This window comes from Macrobrachium nipponense, chromosome 3 (assembly GCF_015104395.2).
Source record: "Macrobrachium nipponense isolate FS-2020 chromosome 3, ASM1510439v2, whole genome shotgun sequence".
NCBI lineage: Eukaryota > Metazoa > Arthropoda > Malacostraca > Decapoda > Palaemonidae > Macrobrachium > Macrobrachium nipponense.
The window spans coordinates 135,253,753-135,270,417 of NC_087202.1; the positions used below are offsets into that span (position 1 = coordinate 135,253,753).

At 37.5% G+C, this 16,665-nt stretch overlaps 1 protein-coding gene and 1 pseudogene across 1 annotated transcript in view; one reads left to right on the forward strand and one right to left on the reverse strand.

The window, feature by feature from the left end:
* LOC135222076 (POC1 centriolar protein homolog A-like) overlaps positions 1 to 16,665 on the reverse strand; it is a 158,555-nt pseudogene that overhangs the window by 32,091 nt on the left and 109,799 nt on the right.
* Positions 5,034 to 16,665, forward strand: part of LOC135222101 (POC1 centriolar protein homolog A-like) — a 57,915-nt gene continuing 46,283 nt past the window's right edge. The window contains exon 1 of the mRNA XM_064260272.1: positions 5,034 to 5,685. Within this exon, the coding sequence (XP_064116342.1) occupies positions 5,034 to 5,685 (652 nt within the window). The remainder of the gene's footprint in view (positions 5,686 to 16,665) is intronic.

The window sequence follows — 16,665 nt, forward strand, 5'->3', positions numbered from 1 at the left end:
GTTGGATTGGTCGGGTCTGGAAGCTTATGCATTCCCTCCGTTCGGTCTAATAAGAGAGGTGCTGAACAAGTTCATGTCGCACAGCAATGTAACACTAACGTTAATCGCTCCCTTTTGGCCCAGGAAAGAGTGGTTCCCGACCTTCTCCAGTTGTTTAGTAGAACTTCCCAGACTTCTTCCTCCAGAGAAGTGGCTTCTCAAACAACCTCACTTCAAGAGTTCCACCAGAAACTTGTCCGCTCTAGCTCTGACAGGGTTCAGACTGTCCGGAATCTTGTCAGAGCGAAAGGGTTTTCAAGAAGAGCTGCAGAAGCTATTGCTCGTTGTAGGAGAGAGTCTCTAACAAACTCTATCAACGGGAAGTGGAAGGAGAAATCTTCAGAGAGTGGTGTAGAAGTGCTAAAGTCTCTTACTTCTGCGACCTCTTTAACAAAGAAATAGCAGATTTTCTTCTATTTCTTAGGAACTCTAAGAAACTGGCTCCTTCGACGATCAGAGGATATAGAGCCATGCTCTCTTCGGTTTTTCGACATCGAGGTTTGGATATTTCCTCCAATTCAGATCTGTCGGACCTCATTAGGTCTTTCGAAACCACTAAGCTCCCGCAGGATACAGTGGCTTGGAACTTAGATGTGGTGCTTAAGTTCCTCATGGGGCCACCGTTTGAGCCTTTGAAGTCGGCTTCACTTCAGGAACTTGACTAAGAAGGCACTTTTTCTTATTGCACTAGCTTCTGCTAAGCGTGTCAGCGAATTGCACGCTATAGACAAAAGAGTCGGTTTCTCTCAAGGCAATGCTGTATTTTCGGTATCTTTGACCTTTTCTTAGCCAAAACAAAAATGAGGAATCCTTCTAATCCTTGGCCGAGGAGTTTTGTAGGTAAGGAACTTATCCGATTTGGTTTGGTTGGACATGAGGAGGAAGAAAGGCTCTTTATGTCCAAGTCAGGGCTATTAAGCAGTATCTGTTTGCCACTAAGGGTATTAGAGGACAATCTTCTAAGCTCTGGACCTCGGTTCAAAATCCGTCTCGTCCTCTTTCTAAGAACGCTATATCGTTCTTTATTAGAGAGCTTATCAGGGAAGCTCACTCGCAGTCCGAGAACGGACAATCTTTCCGTTCTGAGAGTTAAAGCTCACTGAGGTTAGAGCTAGTGGCAACTTCTTTAGCATTCAGAAAGAATTTATCTTTAGCTTTGTTCGATTCTTCAGAGCACGTTCTGGAGATCGAATTCGTTTTTGTGAGTTCATTATCTCAAAGAGATAGAAACGGTTTTCGAGAATTGTAAAACGTTAGTTAGGTCCGGTGGCGGTTTCTGGCATGGTGTTGGAGAAACGGCACAGGGGGTCGTCAACCTCTATGCTAACTTTTCACCTTGAATAGGTTGTCGAGTTCAAGGGAAGCTGGGGAGGGGTACTGGAGTACCTGGGATAACTCACCAGTCTTGTTAGGTCAGATTTTTCTTTACAATGGTTGGGTATATAATGTTTTTAAATCTGGTGTTGGTTGACAAAAATGTTTGTATGATTGAATTTCTGGTCTTAGCCCAGGGCAAGGGCAATCTTTTGTTGTTACTATCCTCCGTCAGTCAGCCTTGACTCGCTTGAACTACAATAGTAAGAAGAGCACCGACCAGAGGCAGTAACAGTCTGCTGTAGCTCTCTTACAAGGTAAGGTACAACAGACACCTTGAGTGTTTACTGGTATTGTAATAAATGTAACCATTTAGAAATACTAGTGGTCCACTGAATCCCACCTTCCCATAAATGTGTAATCAGCTGTATAATTGTTCGGTAAGACACTACAATAAAAATGAAATTTTCATTATTAAAATGAAAGTTATTGTTATACTTACCGAACAATTATGATTATACCCACCCTCCTCCCTTAGGTGGACGGGACGGGCAGAAAGAATTGGATTCACCTGGGCAGTTGTACCTGGTTCTCCCGCGAGTGGAGGGAGATGACGTCATCACCACCAGTGTTGGCGACGCCTACGCGCTAAATTTGAATTTAGTATCCTGCCGCTCGTGGAAATCACGGCTGTATAATTGTTCGGTAAGTATACAATAAAACTTCATTTTAATAATGAAAATTTCATTTTTATGCACAGTACTTTACTGAAACCCAGTTGATCTTCATATGCATGGAGCAACATTTTTATTACTGCTAGTTTAGTAATAAGTAGAGTATTTCAAATGACAAGAAATGGTATAGCCCATAGTAAATTGAAATGGGAATAACCAAATCGTAGCCTAAGTTCTACACTACACCATCCAGATTTTTATGTACTCATTTTGATCGACATTCAAGATATGACATTGCATTGAGTATACCAATGAGTACATAAATTATATCAACTTACTAAGCGTTGCCTCCTTTCCACTATTCTCATCCAAAGAACATTATGGAAAACACTTCCCTATCATTAGATGTGCATATCCTAAGAAGGAATTTCCCCAAATGAACTTCAAGATAGGAATAATGAATTGCTTATGAAATGGAGATCCCGATGACTTCTCGGAGATCGTTGGACTAGATCTTATCCAAATGACTATTTGCTTGAGCTAACATGACTCAACTTGACTCTGTTGGAGATGTGACTAAACTGCCCGACTGACCATTGTTGGTTGACACCAAAACATTCAGCCTAGCATCCAAACAACGAAAGAACTAATAGTCGGTAATTAAGAGCTATTACACACTTACTTACAAACTAATAGTACATGAAATAATTAAACACAGCTCTTTTCCTAACTAAATACAAATATAACAAAACAATATCTTTCTTTCATACAATGTGCATTTCCACTTATGTAAATGAGGAAAATATATACGCAAAGATACCTTAAAATTTGCAGTAAAGTACAACCTCTCTTGTCGAGGTTATGAATACGTACTCCTCAGCAAGACATTTCATATCTACAGTATTTACAATAGTCCTGTTTTTACAGTGCCTTACTGGCTTCTGCAGCTATCTGAGCAGTCTTTCTGCTTGGGCGGGTGCTTGATTGAATATCCTTTTTTACAGGATCATCCTTATCTATCTCCTGCCACAGTTCTAGGAGGTATAACTTAATTATAGGTCTCATGAGCTGTTCTTGGAGTAGCCACTATTGGGACCTTGTCTCACCCCTTATGTAACTTTGCCCAATTTCCACTTCTACTGTACTCCTTGGCCCCTCATCATGAATGAGGACTATTTCCCGTATCATGGGCCAATAGCTATGCATCGTCCCTACTCGATGGGTCTCTCTTAGCGTTGTTGAATACTCCTTCTCCCATCTTTTCCACAGGCTGTCACACAACCTGGACACAGACAGGAATCTTTTCTTGGTGAAATCTGTGTCCATAGGTATGGTCACCAGAGATCTCTTCCTAATTTACTGCTTCTCTTGGGAAGGACTTAAGCTTTCTTTCAAGAATCAAAAGGTTAAGGGCCAAAATTTCCAACTGATTCAAATCTCCAGGCATGTAACTTAATGGTTTATCATTTATGATTCCTTCTAGCTCCACTAATACACAGGTTAGTTCTTCAAAACAGAGTAAGGTCTGGCCTACAATCATTTTTAGACATGACTTCAGAAGTCCTATTAGCCTTTCCCCATATAGCTCCAAATCATGGTGTTCTCACTGGAATGAATTGCCAATTATACTGTATCTCTAACAGATATTCATTTACCCAGGGATTATCTGACATGGTGCTCAGATATTCTGATGCTGATACAAACATGATGATGTTGTCACTCAACATATGGGCGGGGAAACCTCGTCTGCTGCAGAATTTTCTTAAACTCGTGAGGAACGAGTCACAGGACTGGTTATCAACTGGTTCCACATGTGTGCCTCTGGTTATTGGGCATGTAAAAAAGAATGATATAAGCCTTCTTAGGTCTGTCCATTTCCCTTAACCGACAGTGCAATGGTGTAATCCATGCCTGTTGTATTGAAAGGTTGCTTACATTGTACCCTGAACTCAGGTAATGGAGGAATCATATTGGACCTATATGGCCTCCCCTGCATTCTCCTACAAATAACACAATGGTGTAATATACTTTTAGTTGACTGTCTAATCTGTGGGATCCAGAACTCCTGCCTAACACTTACCACAGTTGCATTGTTCATACGCGAACAAACCTTCGGTCTTAACAACAGGATAATTTCTAGCGCCTAGCTGGATCCGGTTAAATCGTAGGTGAAAAGCAAGGAATCTTGTGAGATCTGGCAACGTGTGTGTATATCGGTGAAAAGTGGTCAAGGACCATGCACCCACGCTACAGCGTAAAGTCTTTCTCTTAACTGCCTGGGCGAGAGTTGTGTTTGACCTCTCTTGGCCTTTTACCCAGTTCATTGCCCGTTTTCGCATGTGTTTCTGTGTGTGTGCGCGTTTATTATGGCTTCTGCTTCTTCTCGGCCTCAACAATGTGTGTGCCCGGGTACTCATGGTTTCCCATGTTCTCGTTTTTTGGGCTTCAGCGACAGATCCTCACAGAACTTCTAGTGGGGTCGTTCTAACGTTTGTACCATTACAAATCCCTGCACGGAATGCTGTGCGTGGCCTAGAGAGCAGTGGAAGTTATTTTATAGTAAGAGTTTCTGCTCTTCCTTTGTGGGAGGGATTTTCTTCTCCTCTCCCCGATGCTTCGTCTCCTGCTGCAGCCACACTCCATGCTAGTGTTGTTTCTTTGTCTCCTTCCTTGTCTTCTATCGATTCATTGTGAAGTATCAGGAGGCCCTCAGCCTGATCTATTATGTAATGTCGTCCTCTCTTCCTTGGGAGTTAATTTAGTTCCCGAGAGGGAGGAGGCTTTTTCATTAGTTTCTTTCGTTTCAGAGTCTGAGGCGTCTAAAATGGCGGCACTCTGGGGGTCACTTGGGCTACATGGTCCACCCTCATTGGATGCTCGCCTCCCTCCACTTCAGGCTTCCCAGGCCCTTCCCCCTCCTCCTGGCCTCTTTTTCGTTGATAGCCGAGGTCAGCCATATTGTATTGCTCCGCCAGTGACAATTGCCACTTAAGTCAGAGGGAAGTCATGGTGTCATTACTGCTGGTGATGTCACGGGGTCAGCCATTTTGTGTCCCTCCGCCAGTGGTGTCTGCTTCCCCCTCAGATCAAGGGCAAGCCGTGACATCACTTCCATTGATGTCATCACTCCCAGTTTCCTCCACTGCTCTGCCTTGCTCATCTGTGTCATCATCGTTTACTCCTGTGACGTCATCACTGCCATCCAGTTCGCTGCATCTCCCGTTCATGTCGTTTGCTCCTTCTCTTGGTGATCTGTCTGAGGCTTTATGTCAGGCAGTTCTTAAGAGATTGGACTCTGTTTTAGAAGATAGGTTTGCTGCCATGTCGGCTGGGAGGACTGGAAGCAAGTGTGTTGCGTCGCCCCCGCCTCCTGCGAAGAGATTGTGTAAGGTGTCAGTGCTGTCTTCCTCTCCTTTTCCCCCATCTCCGCTGCGTCGGTGTATCAAGCATTGGAAGCTTAAGGACTTTGCCCTTTCTTTGTCTGCGGGTGAGGAGCTGCTTGCCCATGTTCCTGAGAGTGTTAGTATTTCATCCCCTGTGCGTTCTGCAGCGGCTGCTTTGTCTTATGCATCAAGTCGCAAATGTGTTGCAACCTCCCACATTTGTGCACATGTTGCCAATTCTTCTGCTTCTCCAACACCAGGGCCAATTCGTTGCTGTAAGGTCTCAAGGCGCCTGAAAAGAGATCGAAAGTTGTGAGCGTGGAAATAGGGCAGCAGGAGTGTTTGCCTGCCCCTCCTCTTGGTGCTTCCTGGGGTTCAACTCCAAGGGATTCTCGTTCTATTTCGAGTGTTTGAGACACTTCACCTTTGCATGTACTATGTGCGTCCGCCCTGCACGTGCACACACGCAGCCATGTACGTAAGTCATCTATTGGGAGTGTGCGTAGTGATATTCCTAGTGTTGTGGTTGGTTCGTCGCAGGAGTTGGGGCTTGAATCCAGCCCAGAAAGGTTGATTGGCATTTCAGGCTGTTTAGCTGCTGGCTCTTCTGTTGGTTTACACAAAGAAGGTGCATTGGATAAGCCTGCACGTTCTTCTCGTTGTCGGTCTTTGTAACTGGAGCAGGAGGAGGGAGACACGCAAGAGTTTTTATCTTCCCTTACCAAGTCATCGTTTCATCATCCCTTATTGGGGCATGTCCAGTCAGTCTTGCATAAGGTAAATGCCTCTGTTTCAGATCGGGATGGGTCGCTTAGCTCAAAGGGCTCTGCCAAGTTGCTTCCCCCACCTCTTCCAAGGCCTAGGAAGTACAGTGGACCTTTCCGTATTCGCGTTCTCCGGATTTACGAACTCTCACATTCATGGATTCCTCTCGGGAACATTACCCCACATTATTCGCGGAAAATTTGCTGTATTTTTCTGAGAAATATCCATAAATTTCTGGTTTTTTATCAATTTCATCATTAAATGCACTTTTTGTGATAAAACTATTAAAAAAAACCAGGTACAGTGGGGTATCGCTTAGTCGTAGATCAGCAATCACAGAATCTGTTATTTACAGGTTTTTTCTTGGACCACTATATCACTGGTGTGAATTGTAGCATCACGGATTTGTCCATGTTGCGTATGCGATGTTTATCGGTAGGCTAAGCCTCGGCCGTGGTCCGATAACCACCAACATACATGAAAAGACTTGCATTATGATATTAACTGACAATAAAGGTAATAAAACCATTCTCACCTTATATTGGCATATCTTCATAATAAATAGCCTATTCAAGGTATATTTGTGACGTTCATTGGTAGGCTAAGCCTAATTGCAGTGCAATAACCACCAACATACATGAACAGATTCCCATTATGATATTAACTGACAATAAAGGTAATAAAACCATTCTCATCTTATATATTATAAGCGTATCTTCATAATAAATAGCCTATTCAAGGAATAATTCCACATCACTGCACTCAACTTATACTCCAAGTGGCCAGCCACAAATGTAAACATATAAGGTTACGAAAACGTAGTATGTATATGGTTGCATTCACAATGACCTTTATTGTTCAGTAACCTTATAGAAATTTTGATAGTAGTAGCGTAATTATGGTAGAAATAATATTAAGGCTAAAATTAATTTGAACTTTATTATTACTTAGGTAGTATACTTATATAACTTCTCCGAACAATACAGTCATGCAAACAATAATTGTCACAGATTATCGTATTGTTGTTTGGTGTTGGCGACGAAGCGTAAACGAAATATGTAAAACCATTTTTTACCTTATATATTATCATCATACAATGGTACCTCGACATACGAAATTAATCCGTTCCGAGGCGGCCTTCGTAACCTGAGCTTTTCGTATCTTGAACCGTATTTTACATGTAAGTTGCCTAATTCGTTCCAAGCCCTACAAAAACAACCCCAGTAAATTTTATAATAAAGCTAAATTGAAATACAACAATTTGGACCATTCAATACCTAACTCAATACGTACTACTAATTTGTACCTGTAAGTAAAGTGTATTAGTTACATGGTATGCAAGAAATACTGTACGTACATACGTACGTATGTAGTAAAATGTGGAACCTTACCTTTCGAGTGAGGTTATCTCCGAAAGTGGCGGCAGAGGAGGAGGACAAACGAAACACATTAAAAATGTCAGGAAATATAAACTAAACTTTACAAAACACATTAACAAAACTGTAACACAACTTTACAAAAAACTTACCATTAATTTTTTTTTTTATTTACTTTTATATATATATAATATATATATATATATATATATATATATATATATTTATATATATATATATATATATATATATATATATATATATATATGTGTATGTATGTATGTATGTATACTTTTAAGTTTTTTTTTTTTTTTTTTTACAAAATTTCAATTTCCTCACCACCCAATGGATGCCAGTCCGTTTATGGAATTTATCAAACCACCCCCGAGAAACCTTGAAGCCTGGGGTTGCCGTTGATGTCCCTTCTCCTCCATCGTCTTTGGCCTGGGCAATTAAATTGCCAAAAATAGTACTGGCCTTCTGGCAGATTGCCATCTCGGTTATCATATCGCCAGCGATTTCTTTGTCCTCAATCCATAGAAGGAGCAGCCTCTCCATCTCATCATGCACGTGGCTTCTCTTGGACAAAATAGTCACGCCCTTGGAAGGTGTAGCTGCTTTGATGGCTTCCTACTGCTTAAGGATGGTGCCTATCGTCGACGGATTTCTGCAGTATTCCTTAGCGATCACACTCAACCGCATGCCAGCTTCATACTTTTTTATTATCTCCATTTTTGTCTGCATAGAAAGCATTCTCTTCTTTCCGTGAACTTATCACCTTTTTTGGGACCCATGACTATACTGTACGTAATTAAGTTATGTAGTATACTAATTAACCCTTAAACGTCTATTGGACGTATTTTATGTTGAGATAAATTGTCTTTTGGGTGCCGACCGGACGTAATTTACGTCGACGTAAAAAAGTTTTTATTTAAATTTGTGGAAAAATACTTATAGGCCTACCAGCCAAAAACTTGAATCACGCACCTTGGGGGATGCTGGGAGTTCACGGATCAAGGTGTTGTTTTGTTTGCAATCGTTACACAGGCGTTCTTATCGCACTAAAAAGTATCAGTGACACAATTCGGAAATTATTTCGTCACTTTGACATAATTTTTGCACCATTTTAAATTAGCCGTTACATGGAGTATTATATATGAAAATGTGCGCAATATCATGTAGAATACAAAAAAAAAAAATACTCATGATTGTAGCTTTTATCAGTTTTGAAATATTTTTATATAAATAACGATATGCCAAAATTTCAAGCTTCGTCAACTTTGACTACCGAAATGGTCGAAAAACGCAATTGTAAGCTAAAACTCATATATTTTACTAATATTCAATCATATACCTTCATTTTGCCACAAATTGGAAGTCTCTAGCACAATATTTCGATTTACTATGGTGAATTTATGAAAAAAACTTTTTCCTTACGTCTGCGCGGTAACTCTTCCGAAAAAATCATACGTGCGATTGTCGTAATGTTTGCACCATTTTAAATTAGCCGTTACATATAGTTTTATATATGGAAATGTGCGCAATTTCATGCACAATACAACTAAAAACAACCCATGGTTGTAGCTTTTATCAGTTTTGAAATATTTTCATATAAATAACGATGTGCCAAAATTTCAACCTTCGGTCAACTTTGACTACCAAAATGGTCGAAAAACGCAATTGTAAGCTAAAACTCTTATATTCTAGTAATATTCAATCATTTACCTTCATTTTCCAACAAATTGGAAGTCTGTAGCACAATATTTTGATTTATGGTGAATTTATGAAAAAAAAAAACATTTTCCTTACATCCGTGCGGTAACTCTTCCGAAAAAATCATACGTGCGATTGTCATAATGTTTGAACCATTTTAAATTAGCCGTTGCTTAAAGTTTCATATATAAAAATGTGCGTAATTTCATGTAGAATACAAAAAAAAATAATTGAAGGTTGTAGCTTTTCTCATTTTCGAAATATTTGCATATAAATCACGATAAATAGAAAAAAAAACCACGTTCGGTCAACTTTGACTACCGAAATGGTCGAAAAACGCAATTGTAAGCTAAAACTCTTACAGTCTAGTAATATTCAGTCATTTATCTTCATTTTGAAACAAATATGAAATCTCTAGCACAATATTTAGATTTTCCTTCCCTCCGCGCGCGGATTCTCCGCCGCAAATCTCCGAAATGCGTACGTCGCATTCTCGGAATATTTGCTCCATTTCATATTAGGCGTTTCATAGAGTTTGATATATGAAAATGTGCGCAATTTCATGTAGAATACAACAAAAAATAATTGAAGGTTGTAGCTTTTCTCATTTTTGAAATATTTACATATAAATTAAAATAAAAAAATTTGACATTCAGTCAACTTTAACTCATCCGAAATGGTAAAAAACTGCAATTGTAAGCTTAAAATCTTACAGTATAGTAATATTCAATCATTTATCTTAATTTTGAAACAAATTGGAAGTCTCTAGAAAAATATTTAGATTTATGGTGAATTTTTGAAAAAAACATTTTTTTACATCCGCGCATTACGAATTCATGCATCATTTTGTGATAATATTTTCTCTGTGTTGCTTTGATCGTTTTACAATGTGTTATATACCAAAATTATTGCAATTTAGTGTACAATACAACGAAAACAATATTAACTCATTAACTTTAACCGTTTTGCTCACAGCGCAATTTGAATACAATTATATATGAAATTTTGTTTTCGCGCTATCATATATCGCATTATTTATATATGATAATGATATTTTTTTTCATTTCTGATGGTTGCATACTAAACTTCAGGCAATGACAAAAAAAGGAGCCAAAAATGAACTCTTAATCTTGAAAACTAAGCACGCTGTGATTTTTTGAAAAAAAAATATTTTTTCCGCTTCGGCGCTCACTCTGAGACTCCCTAGGCATACGGGAGATGATTTTTATTATACCCCTTAGGCATTTAAGGGTTAAGTTCTCACACAACACGATAAAGTAGTACAACTAAATCACTAACACAAATTTACGCTAACAAACGAAATTGTATATGTGAACGAACGAATTCCACGTGCGTATGATAACACTGGTGCGAAGCAATGGCTGAAGAAGAACACCTTTACGTAGAGCACGATGGGAGAGATGCTGACCAATAGGAGAGCAGGATCTTGTGGCAGTGACTAGCATCAGGAACCAATGGGAGAGCGGGAAGATGGTGGCGAGTCTACTCAGTTGGCAGTGCGTGAGTTTTAAAATTGTTATCGGTGGTCTGGCCGAATCTCAGGACTTTGCAGCGACAACCTTTCGTATCCTGAACTATTTTCGTATGTAGAGCCAAAAAATTCTTTGTATTTGCTTTCGTAACTCAAATTTTTTGTAAGTTGAGCCTTTCGTATGTCGAGGTACCACTGTATCTTCATTTTAAAAAGGCTATTCGTGGAGTAATTCCATATCAGTGAAATCAACTTTTATCTATGCGAGGCCAGCCAGCTTACAAAATGTACGTACTTATATGAAAATCAAATTATGGTAGCGTTCATAGCAAGATTATCTTTCAGAATTTTAATAGTACTGGTCATGGTAGTAATAATGTATGGAATATACATAACATTCATTTTCAATACAAAATATCATCGTTATTTTGGTAGTAAATAATAGTTTAGAATGATCATATGTACACTGTATTGTTAGGGGTTTATGGCAGCGATGAAACAAACAAAATAACGTTTTCCTTTTAGGCTACACAGTTAGGAAATACATGACATAGAATCAGCTTTGTGACTTTGTTTATTTTGATATTTTTAATGATACAATATTAACTATTTTTTGTACTACTAACACCACCTTCACATAACTAATGAACAGTTGCGTAGTAGTAAGATGCGCAGGTCTGTTGACTCCAGTGTTACCAATTTTGCATTTTTAATGTTAGCTTTCATTTTCTTGAGGTAATTAGCAAGAAAATTTTCAATCTGGCATATGGCAGGAAAACTTACATTTGTTATCAAATACATCTAGCAAACGTATTTTGACATCAAGTCTTTGTATAATGTTAAGTTGAATATTTCTTTTATTCTATTATGTTTGATATATCATGTAAGAAAAAAGAACAAAATCTTGCAAAACTATTGTCAGGAATTGAACAGAATAGGTTTTGAAATTATTAGGAATTATGTAACGTAATGTACAAGTACCCTGTGTATGTTAGAAGCATGTTTGAATAAAAAAAGAGAGCAATTGGTTGAAATTGGCTGGGTGGCATTGTTGTGTATGATGTGAATTATTTAGCAATTTGTGGAGCAAAATCTAGCAAGAAATTGCCATTCCCATTTGGCAACACTGGCCTACCCACGTTTTGTTTATGTTGTTGGTCTTTGCCGCGTTCTTTAAATTGTACCCATATAAACGAGTTAATTATGTGGTATCCAAAAGCCCTGATTCTTTTACTCTTATGGGAAAGAAACCTAAATGTCAGATGAAGGTTATTACATGTAATATATTAACATGTGTTGTGAAGAAGGTAAGAGATGTTTTGCTGCATGCATTATCTTTATTGCCATCTCTATCAACATAGATCGTTGGTGAGTACCCATATGATTTACATAACTTTGATATCTCTTACCTCTATCCCTCTCTGTCCTTGTAAAAGAAACGAGGCCCACATGAGCACGTAAGAGCTTATGCGTATGTAGGCTTCTAGCTGTAATCCATAGGCAAGTAGGCTACATATGTACATAAGTACGTATACTACATATATTTTTAAGGCTAATGTTTTACAATAACTTTGAAACTGTCATGAATTTAGTTTAAGGTGATAGTTGAAGACATATTTGGTGTTTGAACTAAAGTAGGCAGTTATAAACATTGGAAAATAGTCTTGGGTGGGTTAACTATTAAAGTAGGCAGTTTTAAGCAATTTTTGATGGGGTGTACCAGGATAACACGGGTATTTACTTATCACGGGGGGTTCTGGGCCCTATCCCCCACGATCGAGGCCCTTACCTTACAGACCTTACAGACCTTACATCTTGTTCGGGTTGCCCCAGGTCCCTCAGTGTGAGGCACCTCTAATGTCTACCAGAGAGTTGCTAGTACATCTTCCGGTATATTTTGCATCTTCCAATCTTGGATGGTCTGGGATGCAGTTTAGATATTTGTCGAGCTTATTCTTAAACACATCTACGCTCACTCCTGATATATTCCTCAGATGAGCTGGCAACGCATTGAATAGACGCTGCATTATCGATGCTGGTGCGTAGTGGATTAATGTCCGTGTGCTTTCCTTATTTTTTCTGGTATATTTTTGGGCACTATTAATCTACCTCTGCTTGCTCTTTTCTGATATTTTTAGTTCCATGATATTTTCTGCTATTCCTTCTATCTGTTTCCATGCCTGAATTATCATGTAGCGTTCTTCTCTCCCTTTCCAGACTATATAATTTTAAGAATTGTAGTCTTTCCCAGTAGTCTAGGTCCGCTTAAACTTCTTCATTCTAGCTGTAAAGGACCTTTGTACACTCTCTATTTGTGCAATATCCTTTTGATAGTGTGGTACCATATCATATTGCAATATTCAGTGGACTACGAACATATGTTTTATAAAGCATAATCATGTGTTCAGCTTTTCTTGTTTTGAAGTGCCGTAACAACATTCCCATTTTTTGCTTTACATTTTGCCACAGAGTTGCTATTTGATCATTGCATAACATGTTCCTAATTCATCATCACACCAAGGTCTTTACTGCTTCCTTATTTGTGATGGTCTCATTATTAGGTCCCTTATATGCATATAGCTTTCTTTCTCTGTCTCCATAATTTATTGATTCAAATTTATCAGAGTTAAATTAAATACCATCCTATTTACCTCTGCCCAATCATATACTTTGTTAAGGTCTCTTTGTAGAGCGGTTCCTATCTTCATCACAAGTAATTTCTCTACTTATTCTTGTGTCATCTGCGAAACTACTCACTACCGAATCTTAACATTATTGTCTATGTCTTCAATCATAATAACAAACAGTATTGCAGCTAACACCGTACCTTGCGGCACACCGGATATTACCTTGGCTTCATCCGATTTCTCGTCGTTTGCAATAACTATCTGTTTTCTTGTGTAAAAATTCTTTTAACCATCTTCCTACTTTATCCACGATATTGTGTTTTCTAATTTTCTTCGCTAATATATTATGGTCTACTTTATCAAAAGCTTTTGCAAAGTCTAAATAACCACATCTGTTTCATTTCCGCTTTTCATATTTTGAATATGTTTTCACGGTGGACTAACAGTTGGGTTTGTGTACTTTTTTCCGGGTACGAAACCATGTTGTCCTTTATTAAACAAATTATTTTTTATTAAATTTTTCTAATATTTTTCTTCATTACCCTTTCATACACTTTCATTATATGTGATGTTAGACTCACAGGCCTATAATTCTTGCCTCTAGTCTTGATCCACTTTTGAAAGTAGGGGTAATATACGCTAATTTGTGCTCATCATATATCTTGCCTGTATCTACACTTTGTCTTAATAATATTGCAAGTGGCTTTGCGATAGAATGAACTACTTTCTTTAACAAAATAGCAGGAATTCCATTCAGGCCTGCAGCAGCTCCATTTTTAATTTCATTAATAGCCTGCACAATATCAGCTTCATTAATATCTATGTCAGCTAAAATATTCACTATTTTCATCCCTTACTTCTATATCATTATCTTCATTATCTATTCTAGGGTGAATTCTCTCTTATATCGTTCTGCCAGTATGTTGCAAATTTCCTTTTTTTCATTCGTTAATCTCCCTTCAATTCTCAGAGGGCCTATTTCTATTCTTCTTTTATTCATCTTCTTCGCATATGAGTATAATAGTTTTAGGGGTTTGGGGTTTTGCTTGATATTTAATAGGGTTTTTTCTTCCAAGTCCCGTTTTCATTTTCTTTTGATTGTATAATCTTTTTTTTCTGCATTTTCTATCTTACTTTTTAGTTCTATAACTTCCATGCATTTTTTTTTTTTTCTTTTGCAAGACCTTTTTTCCACTTTCTGATTTTCTGGAACAAGATTCTTCTGTCCTCTTGGTATGCATGAATGATGTTTACTTTTCTTCTTCGGTATATATTTTTTCCACTATTATCTCCAATATTTTATATAATAATTCTCCGTATTTACCCTTATGTCATCACTTACGAAAAATGTTATCCCAATCTTTGTTTAATTCTTCATTAATTTCTGACCATTTTATATTTTACTGTAGAAGTTGTATTTTCCATATCCTTCCACTTTTTCATTTCTTGCTTATCTCTATTTTCACTTGCTTTGGAATGAACTGTTAATTCTATGACATTATGGTCTGAAATACTCGCATTATAAACTATTATTTCTTTAACATAATTCATCTCGTTCACAAATACTAGGTCTAAAGTATTTTCCTTTCTTGTTGGCAGTGATTTATTTGTTGAATGTTGTATTCTAGTAGCATATCTAATAGCTTTTCAAAATTGCCTCTTATCTTTCTGCACTACTATTACTCTCTTTTTTTATATGTATAAGTACAACCACAATCTCCTATTCGTTCTTTTCCATTCTACGAAAGGAAAGTTGAAGTCACCAGATAGGAGAATAGTCCAGTCCTTGTGATTTCTACATATATCATTCCAATTTTTCAATTATTAAGTCAAACTCTTTAGTATTAGGAGGTCTTTATATATTACTATGTTCATCAATTTTTCAGATTCAAATTCTACCGCTAATTAGTTCACATTCTGAGTTACTATATTTCTCATATATTTTTCCTTGTTTTTTGTCTTTTCCCATATATTGCGGTTCCCCTCCTTGATTCCTATTTTTTCTATCTGATCTATAAGTTTGGAACCCTTTTATTTGATCATCATTCCCAGTCTCTTGGGAATACCAGTTTCACTTATATTCATTATATCTATTTTCTTTTCATTTTGGGTTAGTTCTTCTAAGTACTCTATTTTTCTTTTTGAGTTACTCGTAAACTAAACCCTGCGCATTCATCACTATGATGGTTTTGCGTGTTTTCTCCCTTCATTTAATACTGATAGTAATAAGGATTTTCCATGTCTCTTTCCTGTTCTGGTATGTTGTTCTTTTTTTCATTTCCAGAAATTCTGACATTAAAAAATCCAACTTTTCCATAATATTTGATCTTCCTTCATCATAATTATTCATTTTGTGTCTGAAATCTGCAATTTTCTCCGTTTCTGCAATATCCTCTTGCATAATAAATACAGTTATTATCTCTTGAGTAGAATTTCGGAGCTGATGCTTTGAAATTCTTTGCTGACACCTCTGCATATCTCATTGGTGGTTTGCTTTTCTCTTTTACCTGATATTCTTGATTTCTCTCTTTATTTGTTTCTTTCTTATTTTTGGATTTTCATTACTTGGTTGGTTATTTATTTGATTATGATTCATGGCTACAGGGTGCATATATTTGCATTTTTTTGTCGAACTTACATCCTTTTCCTTCTTTTAGGTTTTTACATATTTTTGGATGCAGATCTCTGCAATCATCCCCATATCCATCTAAGTATGCACATTTTACCATATATTCATAGTTTTGACATATCTTAGGATGTTTGTAGTAACATCTTTCTCCAAATCTGCAATTCCCTCTTTTCAAAAGGTTGCAGATTTTGTCTTTCTTGTCTATTTTTTCCTCTTTCCCGTCATTGTATAGATCTGGGTAGAGCCTCTTTTCGGGATTTGCTTTTCTGTTGTCATATCGTAATTTATTTCTTCGTAGGTATGCTGCTTTATTGCCTCATATGTAGTATCAATGAGTATCTCTGCATCCATACTTTTTATCTTGTTCTTTGTTTTTCCTTATTTTTTCTGTCATTTCATTTTTGTTTAACTTCTCTTCCGTTTTCCCTCTTCTTCTTTTTTCTTCTTCTTCTTCCACTTCCTCTTCTTCTTCATCCTCAACTATTTGTACATTCAATCTTGATTTAATAACATTGTCTATCCATGATAGACATGTTGAACAAAAAATTCTTGTATCTTTTCTCAAAATCTTGTATTACCTCAGCACACTGTGGATGGGTCGGAATGTTGCATGCAGCACATTTTCTGATTAGGTTTTTGTGGATTGACTATGC